The 26,833-nt window shown below is 42.0% G+C and overlaps 3 protein-coding genes across 9 annotated transcripts; 2 read left to right on the top strand and 1 right to left on the bottom strand.

The window, feature by feature from the left end:
• Positions 1-2,003: 2,003 nt before the first annotated feature.
• RSRP1 (arginine and serine rich protein 1) lies at positions 2,004-5,906 on the top strand. Of its 7 annotated transcripts, XR_009005907.1 has the most exons (6): positions 2,005-2,189; positions 2,426-3,020; positions 3,441-3,592; positions 3,973-4,017; positions 4,219-4,866; positions 5,436-5,501. XR_009005907.1 is itself a non-coding variant. In XM_007178697.3 (5 exons), exons 2-4 carry the CDS (start codon positions 2,486-2,488, stop codon positions 3,979-3,981), a joined length of 696 nt encoding a protein of 231 aa, XP_007178759.2. In that variant the 5' UTR covers positions 2,005-2,189; positions 2,426-2,485; the 3' UTR covers positions 3,982-4,017; positions 4,783-4,866. The 7 variants fall into 7 exon arrangements, 2 of the variants coding, with proteins under 2 accessions (XP_007178759.2, XP_007178755.2); XR_450673.2 differs by having other exon boundaries at positions 2,004-2,189; positions 3,441-4,017; XR_009005912.1 differs by lacking the exon at positions 3,973-4,017.
• Positions 5,907-9,201: 3,295 nt separating this feature from the next.
• Positions 9,202-17,137, bottom strand: LOC103010385 (pre-mRNA-splicing factor SYF2-like). The gene is given in 7 exon segments (XM_028165573.2): positions 9,202-10,081; positions 11,549-11,647; positions 12,503-12,527; positions 12,530-12,592; positions 12,700-12,817; positions 13,404-13,530; positions 16,724-17,137. Coding segments are annotated over 7 exon segments (708 nt in total). The 5' UTR covers positions 16,834-17,137; the 3' UTR covers positions 9,202-9,915.
• Positions 17,138-20,689: 3,552 nt separating this feature from the next.
• Positions 20,690-26,563, top strand: SYF2 (SYF2 pre-mRNA splicing factor). Its single transcript, XM_007178698.3, has 7 exons — positions 20,690-20,837; positions 21,070-21,180; positions 23,103-23,228; positions 23,646-23,763; positions 24,111-24,201; positions 25,362-25,460; positions 26,249-26,563. Exons 1-7 carry the CDS (start codon positions 20,811-20,813, stop codon positions 26,412-26,414), a joined length of 738 nt encoding a protein of 245 aa, XP_007178760.2. The 5' UTR covers positions 20,690-20,810; the 3' UTR covers positions 26,415-26,563.
• Positions 26,564-26,833: the final 270 nt, after the last annotated feature.

Here is a 26,833-nt window from a genome sequence, read left to right as displayed (position 1 = left end):
TAACAAAACGTGATCTCGGGTGGCCTTGGCCTGCAGTGGCTTGCAGCAGGATTTCGGTTCCCGGCCAGAGATTGAGGTTGGGCAGCGGCAGTGAGAGCACTGAATCCTAACCACTAGACCACAGGGGACCAGTGGCCCGGGACAAGGCCCTGGCCCATCAGCTGTGTAGAAATGAATTTCCACATGGAGACGGAAAGTAGTGAAGCAAGTAAACTGTTTATTAGGAGGAAAAAGACTACAGTACGTGCAGATAGACACACATGCAGGCTCAGAGAGAGAGTCTTGCCCTCCTGGCACTTTGAATCACTTTTATGGGGCATTTCCTCCGGGTTTCCTTTGACCAATCATCTTGCTTTGCCTGGTTCTAAGTCTGTATTTGGTACCTCTCACTATCCTCCCCTGTGTGCGTGTGCGTCTCTTAGCCAAGATGGATTCTAGTGAAGAGGCCTATGGGTAGTTGGCATCACTTGCTATGAGGTGGCGCCCCCTCCCTTTTTGATCTCCAAGGAGCCTTTCTGTGCATGTGTAGTCGGTGAAGTCTCCTTGACTTCAAGAATGAGGAATACGTGGTCTTTTATCTCTTTTCTGGGCAGGGCCCAGCCTCCTCCATCATCCTGCTTTTATGGAGTTTCTGCTATTATGAAGTTTCTGTCCACAGGGGAGAAACTGTTCAGCCTGGGGCTCATCTATCTCCTGCCTCAGAAGGATACTATTTGCAAGCCACAAGTACCATCAAAATATTTTAGAATACACCTAGCAAGACAAGTACAAGATGTGTATGGAAAAAAGCTATAAAATTTTGGTGAATGTATTAGTTTTCTATTGCTTCAGTAACAAAGAGCCACAGACTTAGTGGCTTAAATCAATCCCAACTTATTACCTGACAGTTCTGTAGGTGAGACGTCTCACTGAGGTAAAGTCAAGGTGTCAGCAGGGCAGCGAGTGCATTCTTTTCATAAACCTAGGGGAGAATCCCCAGCACTGCTCCTTCAGGTGTTGGAGGAATTCACTTCTGAGGTCATAGGACTGAGATCTCTGTTTCCTTGGTGCTGCCAGCTGGGAGCCATCCTTAGCTCCTAGACGTCTCTCAGGGGTCCTTGTGGAGACCCCACATTTCAGAAGCAGCAATAAAATGTGGAATTCTTCTCACGCTTTTAATCTCTCAGGTGATTAGATTAGGCCCACCCTATATAATCCAGGATAAGTGATTTCGTATCTCCCTCCCAAGAAAGTAGCTTTTGTAAAAATGCCTGCAAAGCAGCATTGACTTGCAAAGCAGCTCATAGGACTAATTCTCCTTACATAAGTGGTTAGTTCATTCGATGAAAAATTATTTCAAGGCAATTGTCATGCTTTATTAACAACAATAAATATGTCTAAAATGTATCCTACTTATAAATCCCTGGAAATAAAACAGTCACCATTGTTTGATCCTTAGCACCAAGAACACTGTCCTCAGAATAGACATCTCAGACGTCATTCTGAACCTTTAGACTAACTTAAAGGTCAGCTATGAGTGCCCTTTGCATTCTGTCTCCACCTTTCTGACTTTTCCTAGCCAAAACACGGGAGTGAAAAACGTTTTCTAAGATAATGCATTGACAGGCATCCTGTGACGTCTCGGGGAAGGCGGCCCGCCGGCCGGACACGGGTCAGGAGGAAGTGGCCAAGAAGGGTCCAGGGAGGCACAGCCCGAAGGGGAGGCAACGACCTAGTTAACAAAGGCCAGGCGCACAGTCCCAGAGTCCCGTGTAGCCGGCGCAAAACCGCCTCATTTTCACCCGATTTCAGCCAAGAACACCAAATAGCCACAGGCTGCTACCCGGATGGAGCGGCGACTTCCCCCACCCCTCTCCCGTGCTAGGGCGCGCATGCGCATCCTGGAGGCCATTGGGTGAGGCGGAGGGTGGGGCTCGGAGTGGAGAGAGGAGGGGAGCGGCGGTTGGACGAGAGGGGAGCCACGCCCACCACGCAACGTCTCTGCGCAGGCGCGGGGCGCCAGCTTCTGGTCTTTTCGACACGTCTGCCGCGCCCCCATTCAGTTCGCTTTTGGACGTTGGACGACGGAGGTGGAGGTTGTGAGTCCGCCGTTCAGGAGAAGCAGCGAAAAGCCTCTCTTCGTCCTTAACTTCAGAAGGAAGGCGTCCGTTGGGCCTTTCTCTCCTTGAGTGAGGCGTCGACGGCCCGTGGTGGGTTTTCTGGTGACGGGGTGGCCCTGCGGTCGGTTACCTCAAGGCGAGCGTAGCCGGGGCCCTGTGGGCCCCGCGGGGCGTGGACGGTGGCGGGGCGGGAAGGCCGGCAGCAGGCGGCGCCACAGCCCGGAGTTCCGGAGGCCGGGAGGCTCGTTTCTTTCTGGGCCCGAGGCTGCCCGCGCGGCTCACTTCGGGACTTCACTTCTATTTTGTTTTCTCTCGTTTGTTTTTAGGAACTGAGTTTTCGGGCAGGGGTGGTCGAAGAAAAGGAAGCTCGGAAGCTGCCGTCCGAGATGAACAGCTACGTGAACGACTTGTGGCCGGGCTCGCCGCACAAGGTCTCCCCCTCGTCGTCGCGGTCGGGCCCGTCCAGCTGGCTGTCCTCAGCGTCCGAGAGCCGCTCTCCCCGGAGCTCTCCGTCCCGGTCCATCGTCTGGAGTCGGTCGTGGTCGCGGAGCCGCAGCCGCAGCGCGCCCCGGCGGAGGAGCAGGTCGAGGTCTCGCTCCCGAAGGCGCCACCGAAGGAGGTACCGGCGCTACTCGCGCTCCTACTCGCGGAGCCACTCGCGCTCCTACTCGCGGAGTCGCTCGCGCCCCGGCAGCCGCCGGTACCGGGAGAGGCACCACGGCTCCTCCAGGAGGTCCTACCGGTCCCTCAGCCGCCCCCGCTCCCGCGGCCGCTCGCCTTACCGGAGGGCCTACGCCTTCGCGCAGGACCGCCGTTACTACGGCTTCGGCTGCACCGTCTACCCGGAGGAGCGCAGAGGCTGGAGGGGGCGATCCCGGACCAGGTCGCGGAGCCCAACCCCATTTCGTCTGAGTGAGAAGGGTGAGTCGTCGGCCTTCGAGAGAGGCGTTTGGGGAAAGAGGAAGGACTCCAGTAGGTTAATAGTTAAAACCACACTGTAGTGGGCGCCCAGTTTTAAAATGGACGGCATGCTTTCCCCTTGGGATTAACGCTGTGCACGTTAAATGGCTTGGTGGAGGGCGGTTCTGGGTGGAGCCTTGAAATTGTTAGGGAGTCAGTTATTTACCCACCCTGTGCTTTTACTTGTTACTTAGGGATGCTTGTTTTTCTCAGCAAAATAAGTAGAGTTCTTTTTCCATCAGTAGAAATATATCTTACATGTGGAAGTACCGTGTACACGTCTGGATATTACTAGTTTAAAAGCACAAACATAGTTTGTGATTTTTGAGTTTTCTGGAGAAATACTACAGGATAAATGAACATTTTGTGTTTCTTTTGTAGATCGAATGGAGCTGTTAGAAATAGCAAAAGCCAATGCCGCAAAAGCATTAGGAACAGCCAACTTTGACTTGCCAGCTAGTCTCAGAACTGTTTCTGTATCTAAAGAAACCAACCGTGGAACAGCTGTACTGAATAATGGTGCAAAGTCTGAGGTAAGTATTTTAGATTTATCCAAACAAAATCTTCAGAAAACTACTACCAGAAAGATCTGATTAGCCATTTTTATTTGATTTGCCTTAGACTGCTTCCTGGAAAGGCTAGCTAAATATAGTTTAAAATAACAGATCTGACAATACTAGATAGTCTCCCCCCGTGAAAATGGGAGACTAATGAACTTTATTTTCAGTTGACACAGTACTAATTATTTTCATAATTGTAGCTGGTACTTTGGTGATTTCTATGTAGTTACCACGTTTTTCTAGCTAGTTTTTTACGGAGTATTTATCTGTAGCGCTCATTTGCAGCATTATGTTCCCACAGATTCTGTACTCAACATACAGTATAGTTTATCTGCTTTATTTCTGTCTTATAGAAATCATGAATGTGGTCTCCAGACATTGATGAAGAAAATCTGTTGGTAATTGATACATGGGCAAAAGCATCAGAGGTTTAACTAATTTGAAGTTTATGTTGACACACTGAAAGCTTAGTTTTTTGTTGGTAGATCCCTGTGCATGCTAGAATTTGGGACAGGTACGAAACTAAACAAAAGTGTACTTTGTAATGGTGGGGCATCTGATATAGATGTCCCTTTCATAATATATGCAATATATTCCAGATGTTTTGAGAGATTACAGAAGAAGAGGCCTGCTTCACTTGCAGATAAGTTTATTACAATTCTCCAGAAATGTGCAGCATAAAATTCATAGCTTAAAGGTTTTAAGGTAGTTAGGAATTGGTAACACTCAGTTAATATAGGAAAGATGGGTTATCTCCTGTCATTCAGACCCAGATGTGGGTTTGCCTAAGTATTGTGGTGGACAAAAAGATCTTAGTTCAGTCGCTTTTTCAGACGGTTAGGTGCCCAACTGGATGGGCAAATGCCATAGTTCTTTGAAACTAGGTGTTTTCTGGTATGACTTGACTTTCAAAGTTACTTGAATTTGCATCAGGGGGATACAATACTGCTTTATGGGGAAGAGTGTCTTAAGCCTATCATTGAATCAGTTTTGTTATGGGGAAAACTCAACAGAGTACTATGTTGTTTATTTTAGGATGTTAACTATTTGGTTACATCCAACTTGATTTGTGTCTCTACAAGTGAATTTGTAATACAGTTGGGCTGCTTTTTATACCTACTAGGGTATGGTTTTTTAAAATTTACTTTTTCTTACCTGTCTAGCCGTCGGATAAGTTAATAGAAGATGAAACAGAAAATCCCAACAAGAAGTCTTCCCAGCAGAAAAGCATAGCTTTTAGCTCTAATGTAAGTATATCTAAGCATTGGCCACTCAAAAACTGGCCTTAAACATATTTCTGTTATGTGGGTTTTTATTTTTGTTGGCTCATTGTTTTTATGCTGATAATTCGAGGCCTACTAAGCCACTAAATAAATAGAATTAAAAAAATTTTTTTTGTATGGTTCTTACAAGTGACCAATATAATGGGCTCCTATCTAATATCTACATTCTCAGTCTCAATATGTTGTCCTCCTTTTAACTATTCCCATTATCCTTTTTAACTGTTAAAATATTCAAAAAACAAGTCTCAGAATATCCTGTAGTCAGAATATTTTAAAATCAGCTAAGGGCTTAATAAACAAAATTTCAAAACTATTTTTAATACTTCACTATTGCAGTGTGCCTTGCATATGTCTGATTTGATTAAATCAAGTTGCAAGTGCGGTCCGTGGCTTTGCATTTATTTGGTTGGTGTCTTTTTTTAAGTTCTAGTCTTAAATGGAATTATTTAATGTATTTTGTAAAAAACAAATATTTTAAATATGTATAATAATATTTGTTTGGAAAGCTGACTTAAGAACTTGTTCCCTTACAGAATTCTGTAGCAAAGCCATTGCTTCAGAAATCAGCTAAAGCTACTGCTGAAGAGACCTCTTCAGGATCCCCAAAAATAGATAAGAAGAAAAGTCCATATGGACTGTGGATACCTGTCGAAAAGAACATCAATAGCTAAGGTTGCCTGAAATGCACTTTTTTTTTTGCTAGTTTGTTTCCAGCATTATTCCATTCCTTTGAACCATTTAGTGATAATTGTTGCAATTACAGATGACAACACAGAAAGATGTAAATACTTAATATTTAAATATTAACATTTTAGATTTCTCTTGCAGATAGGAGATAGCACAAATGGACCAGAGGTTACGCACAGGTGGCATTCTTGCATATATACTTGTAAATGTTTTATATAATATGGATTGGTTATGTAGAAGTGAAATTTTTAAGACAAACAATAATTGAACTGTTTGTGTTGTATATATTTTGTTAATAAATTTGTTATTATCATTTGTTTTTATTGTGTATATTTTACATAATGGGTTTTTATTTAATGACGAAGAATGAGGTTGTATCTCTTGTTTAAAGCCTTGCTAATCCCAGATCCAAATCCGTGGACTGACAGCATAGGGCTCAGTGATCTTAACCTGAGAGTTTGTGAGAAATGCTGAATCTCACATCTACCCCAGAACTGAATTAGAAGCTGATTTGTAAAGTAATCCCGGTTGATGTAGATAATCATTAAAATTTGGGAAGTTTGGCCTAAGACTTAAGAGAATACTGGCATAGTGTTGTCCTGGAAGAATTGAGCTTCACGGCAGGAAACTCAGCCAGAGAAGGGTTGAAACAGAATGCCTCATTGGGCTATAAAATCAGAGGTTTCGTTGCATTTTTTTCTTATGTTTTAAAAAGTATTCATTGATTTGAAATTCTTCATTGCTTCTTACTCTAGCTGGGAAAGACCTTAACTAAGCACATAAAAATTTAGAGATGAATGTTACACTTAACTGAAAGGTCTGGGCAGTTGGTTTAAACGTTAGCTGATTATGGATTTTTGTGGTTTTGCCTGTTAATACATACTAGTGGATACCAAAACTAGGAAGATTTAAGCCAGTTTTAGATGGTCTCTCCAAGTGTTAATTTGACTTAATAGATCAAATGTTTGGATTAAACGTAAAATGCCAGCTTAATGAATTTATTTTGCCTATGTGCTAGGCTTTAGCAACAAAACATGTCTTGCTAGAACCTAAGCAAAAAATAAAAATCCTAGTAGACCAAAAACATGCATGAGGTTTTATTTTAGTGATGGGGGTGGGTACTATTGATTGCTTGAATGTTTTTCTTTTTCCTCCTTGGAATCTTGCCATAATTTTGAACAGACTCTTTAGTTTGGGAAATAATGAAATAGACTTCCAATAGGCAGGGATAACAAGTTAGAGAATAGGATGAGGAGAATATTAGAGGCAAGACAAAAAACCTGGGAAAAGACAAACACCCAGAAATTAGATAATAGATGAGCAGGCTTAAGTCCTAAATTTGTAAGTAGAAGTTGACTTCAAAAAGATGGTGAAGAATCCTGAAGTGGAATGTAATACTGTATTAACTAAAGCTGTGCTGTCCAGTATTTTACCTGCATTTCCCATTAAGACAGCCACCAGCCACTGTGGCTATTGACCACTTGAGAAGTTGGCTAGTATGACTGAGGAACTGAATTTTAAGTAACCACTTACTGGAAAGTGCAGATAATAGAATACTTCTATGGTAGAACATTGTATTGGATAAGAGCTGCTCTTAAATTTGACCCTATGAAAAATTTAAATGTACAAATTTAGACTTGGATATATACATTCCTGGACATATAATTTCTATTACTATAGTAAAGTTATAGAACTCAAGGATATCCTTGTAAGGGAGACTTCTGCAATGAATTGATGACATAATGCTAAGATCATTTTCACCTTCACTTAGCTGGTAACAGAAAAGCACCTGCTTTGATTATGACCTTATGTAAGAGGTTTGGCTAGTTGCTATGGGTATGTGCCACTTCTGAGATTTCACTTCTACAGTGGTCTTTTCCTTTGGCCTTGAGACTTGCCTATTTTCTCTTTCTTTATTAGTTCATTTTCTTTTTACTACCCAGTATCCTGAAAAGAATGTACACTTTCTCCATTTTTTTTTTTTTTCATAATCACCCCATGAAGTCCTGTCAGTCCTTGTCTAACCTGACCTTGTTGTTTGGGTGTGGCCAGGACAACTGTGTTCAGTCTCTCCTAGGCTTTGTAACACAGAACGTAACTCGTGCCTATTCCCAGACTGCCTGTCATTACATAAGTGGGATGCAGCTGCCCAGGTGTGATACCACGTCATTACATAACCCATGGACAATATAGCAAGCAGGCGCTGACAGTGAGAAATTGTACCAAGAGACTAGATTTAGTGCTGTCCAATAGAAAGGAGAGCTTCAATGAAAAGTAAAAAGGTGAATTCGTTTTTTACCCCAGTAGATGTTAAAATAGTTAAACATATAATGTAGAAAAGTGATATTTTACTTTTTTTGGGTAGGTGGTGTGATTCAGTGTGTATATTACACTTAAAGCACACCTCAATTTGCCCTAGTCACATTTCAGATGATCACTAGTCACATAACGGTGGGTGGCTACCATTTTGGAAAGCACAGCCCTAGACTGTAGGTTCAGGTGTGTAATGCTTTGCTTTTTTTCTAGAGAAGCCATGATTACTGAACTAACCACAGCATGCTGTCTTTTGGTTTTCTTTGCTGAAGCACTTATTAAGCTTACCTAGCAAAATAAAACTTGTTCTTATGAGGGCTCACTTTTCACTATTTCTTTATGGAGTCCTTTCTCAAATTTTTCTGTCATTCAGGCAGAGATTTCCATGCATTTGTCTTCTTTTCTTTGACCTCTTCCATTATCTACAGTGGCTTTCTGTCCTTTGCCCACTGTTAGGATTCTATCCTTAGCCTACTCCCTCTACAAGCTCTTTTGCTAATTTCCTCCACTCTGCCTTTAACTGCCATCTACTAACTGAAGAGTATCAATTTCTGAACTCTAGTTTCCAATGCTTGCCTCAGCTCTTCAAAATGAACTTTTCCTATACTGAGCTTATTACAGTATTGCCTGTTTGAATTAGTGGCTTTTACCATCCACCTAGTCACCTTCAGAGTAGTCTTCAGATCATACTGACATCTGTTTTTTTGGTTGGCTGTTGGGAGTGCTTTTCTCCTCTGGGGAAATCTTATTTGTCCTTTAAACCCAAGTCAGTATGATGTCTTTGAAGACCTATTAATTTTTCCCTCCCCTCCTTTTCCCTTAATAAAAAGGTATTATTAAATGTTTCTTTGAAAATACAGGAGAAGAAAAAACTACTGGCATGTTACTACTCTTGAAAGATTGGGCAGCATCGGTGTGTATTTGTGTCAAATTATTTTAAAAAATAAGTAAAATTACCACCTGTTCCCATTCCCTAGGAGCAATCACTGTAAATAGTATGGTGCACATCCTGGATTTTTTTTCTATGCCTGTACAAACCTCTCTTTATATAGGTAAGAGCATCTATTCATGTTAGATCTGTCTCATTCTATAGTTATATGACTGTACCACAATGTTAAAATTTTCCTATTCACAGTACATTGAATATACCTTTATTAGCATTTATATTACCATCTTTATAAGCCCGTCATTAGCTAAATCAGAGCTTCCTACTCATTGATCAGTAAGTGTGCCCAGCTTATACTGATCTCAATCCTAGGCATGTTTTTATTCACATAACATGGCACAAATAATCTTCACTTTCATGGGCTACTCCTGACTTCAGGTTTTCTATCGTCTGTTTCCCATAATTACTACTAAAATCACGTCCTAATTTTTTAGTTACAGTTGAAATAAGGTTAGAATTCCAGTTAGCCTTTAAAAAAAAAAGATTGTATTATGTGTATTTTAATAATACTTTCACCAAGTGTTTTAACCTTCTTCCAAGGGATATTTGCTTTTTGAAGGATGGCATATTTGTAAAATGCTATCGGAGAATCAGTCTCCCACCCTCTATGCTTGCCCCATAAATGGACCTGGGCTATGGGATGGAACATGGGACAGGCAAGCACCTGCTAATTGTGACCTCTTGGAGCAGGGAGGGATTAGGTTGAATTTCCAGTGACCACTGCCTTCCTTTCACTACCTACCATAGCTTATAAGAAGAATTAGTGCCAATTTAGCATCTCACCTCTGAAGCTCCCAAGTTCAACTCCAGGTCAAGTCAAATGTATGACAGATTTCAGCATGATGATGACTTGTGTTCGTACCTAAGGATTTTAAGCCTAGCAGAGTGCACACATTAAGCACACACTTTAAACAGAAATACAAGACAGATTTTTCTAAAACAAATGAATAATAAATATATAAGTATGAAAATACACAGATTTGTAAAACATGTCTTTACAAATTATAAAAGGAAAGAGTCCTGATTTACTGGTACAATTTGGCAGTCAGAACAGTTCCTGAAGGAGATTAGACAGCTGTTCCTCTTTCCAAGTTTTGTTTAATTTCAGCTGTATATTTACCATAGAATCTTTCTGCCTTCTTGTTGAATTTAGCATTCCTTTCATTAATGTAGTCAATATCTGCATCATCATTATAAGGACGTCTCCGGCTGTATTTGTCTCGTTTTTCAATTCTGTAACGGAAACAAATATACAGAATTCAAAGCTGCTTTCCTTTTCTTTTTTTATTTATTTTTATTTATTTATTTATTTATTTTTTTTTAGAGAAGGTTTTCTTTTTTTTTTTTTTTTCCACACACACACACTGTATTTTATTTTTACAAGAGATAAATAGACTGACACCAAGCATTGTACATGGATGACCACAACAAAAGCAACAATGATTGCAATTTCCTTTTCTTTTTTAAAAAATAAATTTATTTATTTATTTATTTGTGGCTGTGTTGGGTCCTCGTTGCCGTGCGCGGCCTTTTCTCTGGTTGCGGTGAGCAGGGGCTACTCTTCATTGTGGTGGCTCCTCTTGTTGCAGAGCATGGGCTCTAGGACCGCGGGCTTCAGTAGTTGTGGCTCGCGGGCTTAGTTGCTCTGCGGCATGTGGGATCTTCTCGGACCAGGGATCGAACCCGTGTCCCCTGCATTGGCAGGTGGATTCTTAACCACTGTGCCACCAGGGAAGTCCCTCCTTTTTGTTCTTAATAGATAAGACTGAAAGCAATATCTTTAGAAAGCATCCTACAAGGATATATGTTCAATGAGCATTCTCCTTGAATTTAATCTTGTAAGTTAACAGTATCATCAGATGATCTGGTCTGAAGTTTGGGAAATTACCCAGGTTCACGCTGAAATATGAGTGGTGATATATTATGTTGAGAGAATTTTTATACGTACTCTAGATTCTGCCTAGTGTAACCCCATTCAAAACACATATAAGCAACGTAAGTATCCATCGACAGATGAATGGATAAAGAAGATGTGGCACATATATACAATGGAATTCTACTCAGCCATAAAATGAAATGAAATTTGAGTTATTTGAGGTGGATGGACCTAGTGTTTGTCATACAGAGTGAAGTCAGTCAGAAAGAAAAAATACTGCATGCTAACACATACATGGAATCTTAAAAAAAAATGGTTCTGATGAACCTAGGGGCAGGACAGGATAAAGACACACTAGAGAATGGACTTGAGGAGGGGAGTGGAGTGGGGGGAGGGTAAGCTGGGACGAAGTGAGAGAGTAGCACTGAAATATATACACTACCAAATGTAAAATAGCTAGTGGGAAGCAGCTGCATAGCACAGGGAGATCAGCTTGATGCTTTGTGACCACCTAGAAGGGTGGGAGAGCAAGGGTGGGAGGGAGACGCAAGAGGGAGGGGATATGGGATATATGTATACATATAGCTGATTCACTTTTTTATACAGCAGAAACTAACACATTGTAAAGCAATTATACTCCAATAAAAATATTTAAAAAAAACCCCACACATATAAAAGTGGTGGTGAATGGGACCATTCTTCATAATAATAATTCAAATGTTCCTTAACTTCAATCCAGTTGCTACACTTCAAGACCATATAGTTAATTTTGTTATTAAGCATGAATCACTACTAAAACTTTAGGCTGCATTTGTAGTACTTACTGCTTTTCCAAGTCTACGACCATCCTATCAATTTCCTCTGTGGAAGGCACATGTGTTCCATGAAGAAGACTGTTAGATGTTGGGTAGAACTCCTCTCCACTGAAAAAGAGTGAAGTGGTGAGTAACACGAAAAAAGATCCTATACCTTCAGAGCTGGACAATGTTTAGTGGTCAAAAGTGGAAAACTTTGAGATATTTGATTGCAAAGAAATAGATTTCAGACCAAAAAAAAGATATTTAAGAAATATCTACTCCTGGGACTTCCCTGGCAGTCCAGTGGTTAAAACTCCATGCTTCCACTGCAGGGGGCGTGGGTTCGATCCCTGATCCGGAACTAAGATCCTGCATTATGCGTGGCCAAAAACAAAAACAAAAACAAAAACAAAACAAACCCTCCAAAGCCCAAATGAGTTGGCTGAGGACCACAGGTTAATGGAATTAACGAAGTTCATACAGTGGGAGAGCTTAGTAACATGCTCAATTGAGGGCACAATTTACAGCCCTCTCCACTCTCTACACTATCACTATTAAAACAGTCTTGATCTTTAGCACAGTACCTGTCTTACATAATTAGGTAAGGAGTGCAGTTTAGCATTGTTTACCGTGCATGATGAAAGAAAGTATTACTGTGTCCCTTACCTGTGGATAAGGGTAATAGCAACAGTAATAATCATGATAAATAATAGCCAATACATATACAGTGCTTTGTATGTGCCAAGCACTGATTGAGGGCATTGTATGAATTTATTTAATCTTGATAATAACCCTGTGAGGTGGGCACTGTTGTTATTCCCTATTTACAGATGAGGAAACAGAGAAAAATTGTGTGACACAGCTACTAAGTGGTGGAGCCAGGACCCAAGGCCAGGAAGCAAAGCTCCAGAATCAGCACTCTTAAATGCAAGGCCTTCCAGTAACATACATAATGTATGCTTTTAAATCACATCAACTTACTGCTTTTCTCTCAGTCTCTCATAGTTTCCATGTCAGGTCTGATCTGCTTTGTCAACCTATGATACTGGTGTAATTGGGCAGCAGCATAATCTGAAAAAATGAGAACCCATACTATTTTAGATGTTGGGTGGGGCATTATTAGACTTGTTAAATGGGCTATTAATAGGCCCATTCAATAAAGTAAAAGCTATTTTTACCTGAAAATCCCAGATTGGGGTTTTTCCTCCTCTTTTTCCTCTGCCATCTTTCTGCATCTTCTGCACTGATCTCTAGCAACTTCACTTTCTTATAGTCTTCCCCTCTTGCTGTACATTCCTAAAACGAGGGGAAAAAACATTAGCTTTATTGCCTTATACAATTCCTTAATTCCTTTCAAATCAAAGGCCTAAAGACTGCCATCAAGACAGTAAAGTGGCCAGTTTACAAAGAAAATTGTGGAATCTGCTATATCTGTAAGAAAATAATACATCTATAAAACTGACACCAAAAATAGCTGTGGGGGACACATTAGGTGTCCATCAAAATCCTTTCTCCCCTCCTTTCTGGGCTCATGGCTGCCCATTTCTCAACGTCCCTTGCAGCTACATCAGGCCAGGTGACTTGGGCTGCTCAACTGGGAACTGATACAGGAGAGACTCATAAGCTTTATCTTTTCTTATTGTTGGAGCTTTTGTTACTGTAGCTTAACCTTTTACCCTAATATCCATTATGTGGCTGTAATTATGTGCCAGGCAGTGTTGTAAATTTCTTACATATTTTATTCTCACAACTCTCTAAGGTACAGATGAGGAAACCAGAGCTGGAATGCTTAATGCTTAACTACCATGCAATATACCGCCTCAACAAAACACAATATAATATTTGAATACACAGCTTATGAAGGTGGCAGGAGTGCACTTACTTTTTTCTTTTCTTCTTCCTGCAATTCCCATTCCAAACGAGCTTTCTTAGCTTCCCAATTTGCAGGTAATTTAAGTCTTTTATCTTCCTCCACAACTTCCTGGTGATTTAATTTTCGAGCTTCATTCTACCACCAGGACACAAAGTTTGTCAGCAGAGGTATGGAAACAAATCCAGATAAATGTTACCTATCTTCTTGTATGGTAGGCCATCGAAAATGGACTTATGCATTTTATCCTGAAAGGAAGGGAGCCACTGGAGAAGTTTGTGTGCGAGTGTGTTTGTACTGAAGAGATTTCATGTAGGGGGAAGAGAGGTAAACACCAATACCTATACCTTTAAGTATTATTTTACTGCCTTCAAGGAACCATGTGATAAAGATGGAAAGAGCAATAGTTTGGGAGTAAGAAGGCCTGAGAAATATACTGACTTGACTACTCCCTGGCTGTGTGATGTAAGCAAGTCGCTTAGGATTGGATTGAAACAGCATTTCCCAAACTATGAGTTCTGCTGTACAGAGGTCCTTGAGATGATTTTAGATACTACTGAATGACACAGTCACATACTGAGAAAGTGATTCCATTTCTCATTCCTTTTTTAATTCAGATTGGGTTGAAGACAAAGTTTCAGTTTTAACACCTCTAAAAACACCTATCTTAACACCTCCTTTAGTCTCCCTTTAAAAACAGAGGGGGCATTCCTTGGTGGCGCAGTGGTTAAGAATCCGCCCGCCAATGCAGGAGACACGGGATCGAGCCCTGGTCCAGGAAGATCCCACATGCCGCAGAGCAACGAAGCCCGTGCGCCACAACTACTGAGCCTGTGCTCTAGAGCCCGCGTGGCTAGAGCCCATGCTCCGCAACAAGAGAAACCACCGCAATGAGAAGCCTGCGCACCACAACGAAGAGTAGCCCCCGCTCGCCACAACTAGAGAAAGCCCACGTGCAGCAACGAACACCCAACGCAGCCAAAAATAAAATACATTAAAAAAATAAAAACACTGAGCAAGTGGACAGGTGGTCACACTTACAGTATAAACCATGAAGGTGGTATGAGAAGGACTACAATCTAATTCTCCTATTATCTATGAAGTCCAGAAAGTTTTTGGTGACAGAGTTAGTGGCAGAGTTAGGCCAAGAACCCAAATTTCCTGATTTCTAGCTGGTTTTCTTTTCTACCTATAATATTGTAGTATCTCTTTAACCACAATACCATCAGCACACTCCCCAAATAATTCCTTATTATCAAATATCCTGTCAGTGTTCATATTTTCCTGATGGTCTCATAAGTGTTCATTATTATTATTATTTTTTTTAAAGGAATTCCTTTATTTTTATTATTTATTCATTTATTTTTGGCTGTGTTGGGTCTTCATTTCTGTGTGAGGGCTTTCTCTAGTTGCAGCAAGCGGGGGCCACTCTTCATCGCGGTGCGCGGACCTCTCACTATCGTGGCCTCTCTTGTTGCGGAGCACAAGCTCCAGACGTGCAGGCTCAGTAGTTGTGGCTCACAGGCCTAGTTGCTCCGCAGCATGTGGGATCTTCCCAGACCAGGGCTCGAACCCGTGTCCCCTGCACTGGCAGGCAGATTCTCAACCACTGCGCCACCAGGGAAGCCCTCATTATTATTTTTACAGTTTGTTTGAATTGGAATTCAGACGAGTCCCACATGTTGTGATTAGTCAATATGCATGTACACCTCTTAAGATTTATTTAATGTATAGTTTCCATCTTTTTTATCCATTGTTTTGAGGAGTATGAAAATAACTGTGTTGACTGTCCTATTGTTTCCCAAAGTGGTATCTGCTAGTTGTCTCCCTATAATGTCCTATAACGTATTTTTTGACCCCTGTATTTCCTGTAAATTGGTCAGTAGATCTAGTGGCTTCATCCAATTCAGGTTAGATTTTTTTAAAAGATTTATTTATTATTTATTTATTTAATTTTATTTTTGGCTGTGTCGGGTCTTAGTTGCGGCACGCGGAATCTTCATTGAGGCATGCAGGATCTTTCGTTGTGGTGCGTGGGCTTCTCTCTAGTGTCGTGCGGGTTTTCTCTTCTCTAGTCGTGGCATGCAGGTTCCAGAGTGCGTGGGCTCTGTAGTTTGCGGCACACGGGCTCTAGCTGAGGTGCGCAAGTTCAGTAGTTGTGGCGCGCAGGCTTAGTTGCCCCGTGGCATGTGGGATGTGGGATCTTAGTTCCCCGACCAGGGATTGAACCCGCATCCCCTGCATTTTAAGGCAGATTCTTTACCACTGGACCACCAGGGAAGGCCCCAATTTAGGTTAGATTTATTTTTAGCAAGTCTACTTATATGAAACTGGTGCTACATACTTCTATCAGGAGACACATAATCTCTGATTTTATCCTTTTTGTGATGTTCACAGCCACTGACTGTGATCCAGTGACTCATTAAAGATTGCAAAAGGGGGATGTTTGAATTATATCATTGCTTCTTCACATATCATCTGGCCTCATTTTTTTTTTACAATATTTCAAGTGAATTAAGTATGTCCCACTAGTTTTTGGATTGCGTTTTTCTGGGCAAATAGAGATAACTACCGTCCTCACACATACCTCTTGTCTCCAGCTGCCTGCTGACCTCCTATCCAAATGAGGACTTTTCCTTTGCTCTCGTTCCTACTGCTCTATACCACTTCCCCCAACTCCTTTACTTGTCTGATAATATCCTACCCATTTTTCAAGCAGCTTAGTTGTCACCTTAGTCTCTAGTTGTCAGTCTTCTTCTCCGCACTTCTGAGGCACTTCGTTTCTCCCTCTAACATACCATTTACCAAATCGTGAAGTAGTTATTGGTTATGGATCTGCCTCCATAACTGGGCAGAAGCCTTACCATATTTACCGCTGTATCCACACCATCTGTTGATAGTTGGCTATAGCACACTAGAGGCCATTAGGGGAGGGGCTGTTTTTGGATGAATGACGCCAACTTGCTGCGTGACAACAGACAAGTTACTTTCCATTTCTGGTCCACGGTATCCCCCTCCATAAAAAGAAAGGTTTGACAGAATCACTTGAGCTAAGAGGAGGGTGCGGGGAGAGGATGCTTAAAAAAATAACAATGTCTGTGTTTAGAAACTGATCAAATCAGACACTCTGGAAGTGAGACCTAAGCATGTCTAGCTTTTAAAAGTTCTCAGAGTGACTTCAGTGTGATGCCAGGTTGAGAACCACCGGGACCGAACTTTCATGCAGCTCTGCAGGTCTGTCACACGCGCTGGTGCGGCTTCCTCGTCCCTCCACAAACGCGCACGGGCCTGGCCACGTGACAGGTCTCAGCTGGCCTCTGGGGCGACTCATCCGCTTCAGGTGCAGCTCCCGGAATTTGCGCAGTCTCTGTTCGCGCTTCTGGGCGGCCAACTCCTCGGCCGCCGCAGGGGGATGCTGCTCCTCTGCGCCGTCCACCGGCATCTGCGGCGGAGGACAAGCTGGAGGCGGGGCCGGTTCAGCTTCTTCCCGGACGGCCCAGGTGATTCCCCGCGGTTCCCGACAGGCCGGGCGCCCTCACCGCCGACCCCGACCCCACAGTGTCTGCGGCCCCCTCTCTGACTCCCTGGCACCGCCTCTTCGTCTAGCCGCAAACGCCCCTACACTCCCAACCGCTGGGCGAGACCAGCCCCACCCACCTCCTCTGCCTTAGCCTTTGCCGCCATCACCCGGTAGCGTTTTTCCCCCAGACTTCCGGCGACAACAACTTTACCGAGTCTCCAGCTCACTTCCGTCAGCCAGCAGCCACAGGTTTCGGGATAAAGCCCCGCCCCTTTCTGCTTCCCCAGCTGAGGAACCAATCCCGCCCTCGATACAGCCTTGGGCTATATCCGATTGGGCCAGGCTTGGGCGCAGGCGCACTGAGTGGAGAACCAGGGCAGCGCGGCGGAATCGTCTGAGCGTGTTGCTGGAGGAAGAGGGGTAAAAGGAAAAAAACGCCACCAAAAGTGTGAGAAAGCAACCCAGAGCACAAATTGTGCCCATCAAGTGACCAAAGTAGGCCTACAGTCACCATCACAGCATCCTATCTTAATCTTTGCGTGGCGGTACAACGGAAGCTCCAAGAGAACAGGATCTATTTCTGTCTTGTGCACAGTGGATTCCCTGTGCCCCGAACGGTTTGAATGAAGAAAGGAAGGAACAAATTGACTGAGGGTATTTGGGATCTCTTCCTCAAGCATCTCCGAGATGCAGAAAGATTTCTTGGATTAATGTGAGATTTTGACTTTCTTCTCAAAATTCTGCATAGGACACCATTCTTCGTATATCTGTCCATTCATTAATGAACTGTATAACCATTCTCTATTTAACTCGTCTATTCTTTGGTTCCTCATCTATGAAAAATAAATAATAAGACAATACCCATGGCACAGAGTAGTTTGAGGACAAATTCGACAATATTTGTGAAATATTTGTGACTTGTGCCTGGCCCATGGCAAATGACCAATATACCAGTTGGGATTAGGTGTGTCCTCCTCCTAAGATGTCCTTAAATGTTTTTCTTCAGGGAAGCCCTAACCTTCACCACCTTAAGGGTCAGTTTCCCCTGTTACAGCTTTTCATACTTTCTTCTTTGTGGTGCCTACATAAATGTAACTAAATCAGCGTGGAATTGACTGTTTAGTGCAGTTAATTTAAATGAGACAAGTTTCTTAACAACTATGAAAGCAGCAAATCTAGCAGTCATAAGCTTATATTTTTTCTATATTATGGGTGATTTGACAGAGCAGTCGTAACACGTATTTTTATTCTTTAGGAATACAGAAATGTCCGTTATTTTCAGTATGATCGCTTAACCAGAATTACATGGTTTGTAAAAATATTTTATCCGTCAAAGCTCTACATACTCAAACCAGGTAATTAAGGAGAGTTTAATAAAGGGACTGTTTACAAAATTGTAGACTGGGTTAAGAGAAACCAACAAAAGAGTGAAGCATTCCAGGGCTAGCAACAAGGGGGAGCCATTGCTACCCTTAATCCTAAAGAGAAGAATGAAGGATAGGATAGGAGAAAGTCTTCAGACAGAAGATGTGACTCAAGAAATGCAGCCAACCCATAATCCAGTCAGGGAATAGATATCCTGACCATTTATTCTCTTCTATTCTAGAAAGCATCACTTTCCCACTAAATCCACTTGTGAACTTTCTATTCTGTTCCTTTTTTTTTTTGGTGGCCCATATGGGGACCGAACCCATGACCTTATTCTGTTCCGATTATGTGTCATTTTCTGTGCAAGTGTTTTTACTGAAGCCTCTTATTAAGTTTTAATTCCTAGTAAGATAAGTTCCTTCTCAGTTTTTTTTTTCCCCAAAAATACTCTTGGCTGTTTCTGTAAAAATTAATTTTTAATTTTGGATTTGGAAATATATTGATATGATTCGAAGTATATATGTATATATATAGTAAATCCCCCCAGATTATCACTTATATTAGCTTCTTGCAAAGCAAAAATATGTTCTTAGTAACCCTAACCCTGCCCATTGCCTCCTAAATATAGCATACTATAACCATATACACAGTTCTGTACCTTGCATTTTTCATTTAGTATACTTTGGAGAACTTTCCAAATTAGTATACAGAGAGCTGCCCCATTCCTTATTTATTTATTTATTTTGGCTGTGCCGTGTGGCTTGTGGGATCCTAGATCCCCAACCAGGGATTGAACCCATGCCCCCTGCACTGGAAGTACAGTGTCCTAACCACTGGACCGCCAGAGAATTCCCTGCCCCATTCCTTTTTACAGCTTCCCCCGAATGTACCATAATGTATTTAACCGGTCTTCTACTGACAGACATTTGAGTTGTTTCCAATTTTTTGCTTTTACAAAAAACTGAAATGAACAACCTTGTACATAAGTCAGTTTATGCCTGTGCAATTGTACCTGTAGGATAAATTCCCAGATAGCTGGGTCAAAGATTAGATGTCTTTGTAATTTTTATAGATATTGCCAAATTGCTCTCCCTAAGGGTTGTACCAATTTTCAGTCCTACTGAGACAGGCTGGGACCTGGGACCACAAGGAAACAATAAGGGACTAAAAATAACTGGGTACATGAGCAGTTGGGGCAAATTATGAACCACACAATACAAAAAGGCCCAAAACCCAACTGCCACTTCTGAGATGTCAGGAGCAAAAGCAGTCTACTGCAGCATGATCCCTGCACACAGCACCACAAATCAGGTGGCAGACCACCTAAGCCAACCCTCCCGCCCAACCCATGGATCCGCCCCTACCATTTAAAAGGACCAGCTAGCGTGCCCCATCTCCACCACTCCCTCAGGGAGCTAACAAGGGCACCTGTTACTTGTTTTCACTCCCTCCTGCTACAGCAAGAGTCCCAATTCAAGCCTTGCTTGAATTCCTCATCTGGCCTCATCAATTTCTATTGATTAAAGAGTCCAAGAACCCTGGCTGGTAACACTTCACAGGCTCACCGATAGTGTTTCACTGAACTTTTAGATTTTTGTCACAATATTTTACAGTTCCAAAAGAAAAAAAAACCCACTGAGATTGATGGAGTAATATTATATTTATACTCATTTGAGATACTCTTTTGTGATATTACATTTTTCTATTGTCTTCCAACCAGAAAATGCTTCATCACTTACTGAAATTTAATTTCTTTGTACTTTAAATTATTTCATATTTTTCTTCATATTACTGTTTAAATCTTATACCCAGGTATCTTTTCATTTGGGGGATTACTTTTTCATTTCCACATCTAATTAATGGTTTTAGTGAAGAAAAAAATTATTTTCATGTATTTCTCTTGTATCCGGCACCTTACTGAATTATAATAACTTTAGCACTATTATTAATTCTGGCGCAGTTTCACCGCTGAACACGGAAGAACGAACGGGATGGGACGGGTCCTGCTCTCCTGCAGTTTACAACGTCATTGGGGGAAAAAGAAAACGAACAGACGAGAAAAATATCGTACATATATTAAAGAGAATGAAAATGGTACCATACGACAGTACTAAGGGCCTACGCGAGACAACGTAGTCAGGGGAGACCTGCCTCGGAGGAGGTGACACAGGTTAAGCGTTGAATGGAAAGCACGTTTCGCTCAAGGGTGCAGCACACAGTTGAGGTGACGTTCCACGAAGTTCCCAGTTCCACCATTCCTACCTAGCCGCCCTCTACCGAAACCCCCCAGCGCTTCTCTCTCAGCCTCCACCCTTCCGGCCCCCGCCTCTGCGGCCTTTTGCGGCTGCGCACGGCCCTGCCCAATTGAAAACGTCTCACTGCCAAAAGGGGCAGGGATTGGTCCTAAATTCCTGAGGCTGACAGGGAGGGGCGGGGCTTATAGTAGGTTATTAATCTGTATTGACGCTGCAGTCCAAAGGCCGGCGGAAGTGCTCTGGGTTGTTGCCGGAAGTGGGCGAGGAAAGGTTGAGATGGCGGCTGCGACTGGAGCAGAGAAGGTAAGTGCTGCCGGCTCTTTCCAGGGGTTTTTGTTGGGGAGGGCTCTGAGGGACGGCAAGGGCGAGAGGTGGAGGAGGTGCTTGTGTGCCGGGCCAGGAAGGCGCAGATACTGTGGGGCCTGGGTCGGCGGTGAGGGCCCGGCCTGGGCTTTCGGGACCCGCGGGTAATCCGCCTGGGCTCTCACGGGGAGAAGCCTAACCGGCCCCAACTCCAGCCTGTCCTCCACCGCAGGTGCCGGTAGACGGCGCGGAGGAACAGCAGCCCCCTGCGGCGGCCGAGGAGCTGGCCGCCCAGAAGCGCGAACAGAGACTGCGCAAATTCCGGGAGCTGCACCTGAAGCGGGTGAGTCGCCCTAGAGGCCAGCTGAGACCTGTCACGTGGCCAGGCCCGTGCGCGTTTGTGGAGGGACGAGGAAGCCGCACCAGCGCGTGTGACAGACCCGCAGAGCTGGATGAAAGTTCGGTCCCGATGCTTCTCAACCTGGCAACACATTGTAGTCACTTTTGGAAATGGACATGCTTTCACCAAGCTTTCTTTCACCCCCATCTGTTTTAACTTAGTTGGGCTAGTTTGGGGGTCTCTGTTACTAACCGCCTCCGTGCTGTATGATTCTAGTAAACTCTTCATTTTACCTAGGGAAATATGTGGAGCTAGAGACTGGAAGAAACTTGTCCAGTAAGAGAGCTGGTTACCTCTTCATTCAAAAATAATCAGCAAATCTCGGGAAGTCTATAGGGTCAGTGGTTCAGCTAGTAGGTGGGGAACTAGATGAGTAAGATAAGTCCTCTGCTCTTAAGTAGAAGAGACAACGTTCTAGCTAGAAATTATATTGTGATAAATGCCATGCTTGAGTTAGGAACAAAGTGCCTTGGGAGTGTAGTGAAGGAGAGATTGGTATAGTTTGGGGGCCCCCAGGGAGTGCCTCGTATAAGAGGTGACACCTAAAGTACTGCTATAAAGATGAGTAAGATGTTATCAGAAAAATAAAGAAGTTTGAGGAAGAAATATCTAAGCAGAGGGAACAAATGCAAAGGAAGAGAATTCATAGCAAGGATAAGAGTCCAGCAAACAACTGGCTGCAGTTGGAGCTGAGAAACAAAAAAGCAGCTCTTGGCTGTTTCACCTCAAAGGGGCCTGACTGATAGCTTGGCCATGGTTTCACAAAACTCCAACATCACTCTGACTATCGCAGTGTGACAAAACAAAACTGTTCAAACCACAGAAATGACCACACAGCACCCACTTCTGCTAACAACAGTGATAAATACAGCACTAGCCTCACTCCATTAATCCTGCTTCCTGTATAAAAACTGAAGATAACCCAATCATAGAATGCCCCGGCTTTCTGACAGTGCCTAATCCAGGGCACAACCATGCTTCCTTGAACCTTTCCCTCCAGTCACTTGATACAAACTCAAATCATGTAAGTGGCTCCTCCTAACACCCTCTCACTGAAATGCCTCCAGTTCCCCATGGTTTGCTGTTTCCTTCAATGCCATACACACAACTTTGTTTGACTACACATGTGTTCTTGGTGTCTTCAACTGGAGGGCATTGCCAGAGCCAAGAGTATGTGAGGGATGGTTGTTGAGAGAAATGTTCTGGGTTTTTCTCTTTACCCAGAAGAATTTAATAAAGAATTCAACACACATATATTTACTTGGAGGGACTGTGTAAAGAACATGGGGTTGGATATTAAGAGACATGTCTTCCTGGACTAACGGCCACCAGCCTGTAACCCAAGAAACATCTAACTTAAGTTGTCCTTAAGATGGTATACTCATTTTGTTTTATGCAATTATTTAAAAACAGACTCTACATACAGTAATTTAAATGGAAAATGCTTTTCATTTGACATGATGTAAACTGCTAAAATATCTAAAGAGGAGGGGGGACTTGGGAAAGGTTAGAGATATTATGATAGGTATTAAAGCCCCCAGCCCCAAATTGAGGCTTCTTCTTTGCATCAGTCAGGATTAAAAGACAATTGAAAGTAGAATATCTATCTCATAATGTGAGACATTAACGCCCAGGCCTTTGGCACAGCAAACCAGTGCAGCTCAACACATTTCTTGACTGTATACAAATGTAGACCTAATTAGGCCGTTTCCTTGCTTAAAATCCTCTGATGGTTCTCTTGCTTTTAGGGTAAAATGGAGTCCCCTTGTTAACGTGTCTTACTTGACCTTCCTCAAAGAGGGAAATATTTGTTTGGATTTATTTTCATGTTTCAGCCGATAGCCTTTTTGCGTTTATGGTTTTAGAATGAAGCTCGTAAATTAAATCACCAGGAAGTTGTTGAAGAAGATAAAAGACTTAAGTTACCTGCAAATTGGGAAGCCAAAAAAGCTCGTTTGGAATGGGAACTACAAGAAGAAGAAAAGAAAAAGGTTAGGAACTACTCCGCTATTTTCATAAGTGGTTTATTCAATCTTTCTATAGTATTAAGACAGTAAAATATGCTTTTTACCAGCTGCCAAGCTTTGGGTGAGTAATTTAACCTCTCTGTGCCTATGTTTTCTCATCTGTAAAATGGGGCCTGTAATAATTATTTGAGTTAATTATGAATTAAATGAGTCAATGCATGTAAAACATTTAAAAGAGGGTCTGACACCTGATAAATGTTGAATAAGTATTATTTTTTAGATTGATGTACTCACTTCTTATATACCATAGCAGATTATCAAATTTCCTTCAAATATTAATCATTATTTTTAATGTATTGCTTGATATCTTTATTTAAAATAGGTCAAATAATTGCTTGAATCATATGGGCAGGCATTAGCTTTTTTTCCTTTCTTTTTCAGGAATGTGCAGCAAGAGGGGAAGACTATGAGAAAGTGAAGTTGCTAGAGATCAGTGCAGAAGATGCAGAAAGATGGGAGAGGAAAAAGAGGAGGAAAAATCCCGACCTGGGATTTTCAGGTAAAACTCACCTTTACTTTATTGAGTGAACCTGTGAGATAAGCGTTGCCTTCAGTGTTTCTGGTTTTAAGAAAGGATATACCGCTTCATGGAATATTCTCCAAGAGGCTTACTCCCAAGAAAAATACAAATATATCTCATAGGGCAGAAGTAAAAAAGGCTGTGCTTGAGGCAGCTGGATCCCTTTACTCATTGTGCTAGAATTAAAGCCTGTATTAGCAGCATCTTCAGGATAGAGGCTCTGCTTAGATTAGTGCGTATATTGCTAATAATAATTTTGATTTTTCTCTGAATAGTAATGACCAAACAAGGAAATATATCATTTCCAATTCTCATTTTATTTTTAGATTATGCTGCTGCCCAGCTTCGCCAGTACCATCGGCTGACCAAACAGATCAAACCGGACATGGAAACATATGAGAGACTGAGAGAAAAGCAGTAAGTTGACAGGATTAATACCAGTCCTTTTTCATCCTGAAGTGATTTTTTTTTAAAACATTACACTTTATTTATTTATTTATAAATTTATTTATTTATTTTATTATTTTTGGCTGCGTTGGGTCTTTGTTGCTGTGCGCGGGCTTTCTCTAGTTGTGGCGAGCGGAGGCTACACTTCATCGCGGTGCACAGGCTTCTCATTGCGGTGGCTTCCCTTGTTGTGGAGCACGGGCTCTAGGCTCGCAGGCTTCAGTAGTTGTAGCACATGGGCTCAGTAGTTGTGGCTTGTGGGTTCTAGAGCACAGGCTCAGTAGTTGTGGCGCACAGACTCAGTTGCTCCACGGCATGTGGGATCTTCCTGGACCAGGGCTCAAACCCGTGTCCCCTGCCTTGGCAGGCGGATTCTTAACCACTGCGCCACCAGGGAAGCCCTTCTGAAGTGATATTGATGTACTTGTGCATGTGTATAAACGTACATACATAAATACAAACAGACTGCAGTGCTTGGGTATGGGTTATCAACAGCTGTTTAAGAATAGTTTCTGGTTGTGATGACACTATTTATTGCTCATCCACAGCAGTTAAGCTAACCACCTGGTTATCTTTCTAGCTGGGCATTCTATGACTGGGTGTTGAGAGTTTAATACCCAGATTATCATAGTTATTCAGATATTTTGGGACACTGCTTTAGTGCCAGGATGGGTGAACTTCTGCTGTAAAGGACCAGATAGTAAATATTTTAGGCTTTGTGGGCTATGTGGTCTCTGTCATAGCTACTCCACTCTGTCCTTGTGATGTGAAAGCAGCAGCAGCCTGTAGAGGAGATATAAACAAATGGACTGTGTCCCAGTAAAACTGTTTATAGAAACATGCTGCAGTTTGTTGGCCTGCTGTAGCGGAGAGAGAAATATACTGAGCCTAGAAGCAAGTCCTTTAACCTCTGGCCCTGGGCTCTTTCATCTGTAGAATGAAGGTGTTGGAGTAAGTGATTTCTTACTTCTGTCCCTTCCAATTCTGTGTTGTTTTTTTTTAAAAGGTAAGGTAGGCTCCCATAGTATAAAGATACGTATGTATTTTCTCTCTCATCGTGAATGGTAGTTTAGTTTGAAAATGTGGAGCACTTGCAGTGTTACTCCAAGTCCCTGTTGCCATCTTTCCAGTGAAGAAGAGTTTTACCCAACATCCAACAGTCTTCTTCATGGGACACATGTGCCTTCCACAGAGGAAATTGATAGGATGGTCGTAGACCTGGAAAAACAGTGAGTACTCCGTGTAGCAGCCTGAAATTTTAAACGTTTAATGACAAAATGGACATAATATGCTTAGAATGAATTGAGAGGACAGATATTATACTTCCTAATTTCTGACCTAGCATCTCTAGTGGTTTTGGGGACAGACAGTAAGGATGGGTCGAGTCCCTATGATTTGGAATGAAGATGCAAAATATTGATGGAATTGAGTTGTTATAATTGAAAATTATAAAGAAAATTATTCTTCGTTAAGAAATTATTCTTGTTTTTACTTTAGCAACCATTCCACTCTTTGATTTGAAGAAGTACAAATGTTCTAGTAAATTTATCTTTGTATGTTTGTGTTTCTTAATACTGATAGGAGTGTGTTTCCTGATGCTGATCAGGCAGAGCAAAATGAATTTATATTATAGGAACTAATACACTTAAGTATTAAGAATAGTGTCTAGTATATACTGTGTACTCTGTTCATATTAGCTGTGGTTATTATTAATATAATTACTGTTGTAATCATTTTCTGTTAAGTGATACTTCATGTGTCCAGTTCCTAGCAGTGTATCATTGCTCTTCTAGAAACATTCTAAAGATGAGTTTGTATTTACTAAATCTCATGGTTCATACCCAGGGTTGTGCTGTTAATTGGCAGTTTCAACTTCATCTTGATGAAACTGGGCTTCCCCCCGCCCCTTCCCAAAGTGCTAGTGTTAAGTGTACTGATTCTATTCTATTTGGCTGTGTTTTATTAAGATCAAAAAAGAAGGCAAGTTTGAATTTTATAAATTATTTTCTTCTCCCAGAATTGAAAAACGAGACAAATATAGTCGGAGACGTCCCTATAATGATGATGCAGATATTGACTACATTAACGAAAGGAATGCCAAATTCAACAAGAAGGCAGAAAGATTCTATGGGAAATATACAGCTGAAATTAAACAGAATTTGGAAAGAGGAACAGCTGTTTAATCCCTTCAGGAACTGTTCAGAAGCTTGAGAATGGAGTGAAAATTTCTACTAGCAAATTGAAGTTCTCTTCAGAGTTACACCAGTAAACCAGAACTCAGTCTATGCCTTCCCACTCAGCATTTAAAAATAAATGTTTTTTCTTAAACTTCTCCTTCCATGTATATTTCCACATTTTTGTGCTTGGATATAAGATGTATTTCTTGTAATGTACTTGTTTTGTAAAAATCTACTTTGTATAAATTCTATTATTTTTCTATGTATTTTAAATGTGTATGACTGTTGAATCTTTGAAGCATTTTGGCTTTAAGAATGCTGGCAGCATACGTAAATGCAGTCATTGTTACTTTGAATGTTTTTATGAATTTGACAAAATCTAGAGCTGGACTCAGGAACTATTTGGGGTTGTAGACTCCGAAGCT

Source organism: Balaenoptera acutorostrata, chromosome 1 (genome assembly GCF_949987535.1).
Source record: "Balaenoptera acutorostrata chromosome 1, mBalAcu1.1, whole genome shotgun sequence".
Classification (NCBI taxonomy): Eukaryota; Metazoa; Chordata; class Mammalia; order Artiodactyla; family Balaenopteridae; genus Balaenoptera; species Balaenoptera acutorostrata.
This window is presented reverse-complemented; position numbering and strand designations above follow the sequence as displayed.

Coding starts and splice junctions, on each gene's coding strand:
- RSRP1 (XM_007178693.2), top strand. CDS start 2,486: ATGAACAGCTACGTGAACGACTTGTGGCCGGGCTCGCCGCACAAGGTC. Junction 3,021..3,440: donor ATTTCGTCTGAGTGAGAAGG/GTGAGTCGTCGG, acceptor TTTCTTTTGTAG/ATCGAATGGAGCTGTTAGAA. Junction 4,867..5,435: donor GCATAGCTTTTAGCTCTAAT/GTAAGTATATCT, acceptor GTTCCCTTACAG/AATTCTGTAGCAAAGCCATT.
- SYF2 (XM_007178698.3), top strand. CDS start 20,811: ATGGCGGCTGCGACTGGAGCAGAGAAG. Junction 20,838..21,069: donor CTGCGACTGGAGCAGAGAAG/GTAAGTGCTGCC, acceptor CCTCCACCGCAG/GTGCCGGTAGACGGCGCGGA. Junction 23,764..24,110: donor TCCCGACCTGGGATTTTCAG/GTAAAACTCACC, acceptor TTTTATTTTTAG/ATTATGCTGCTGCCCAGCTT.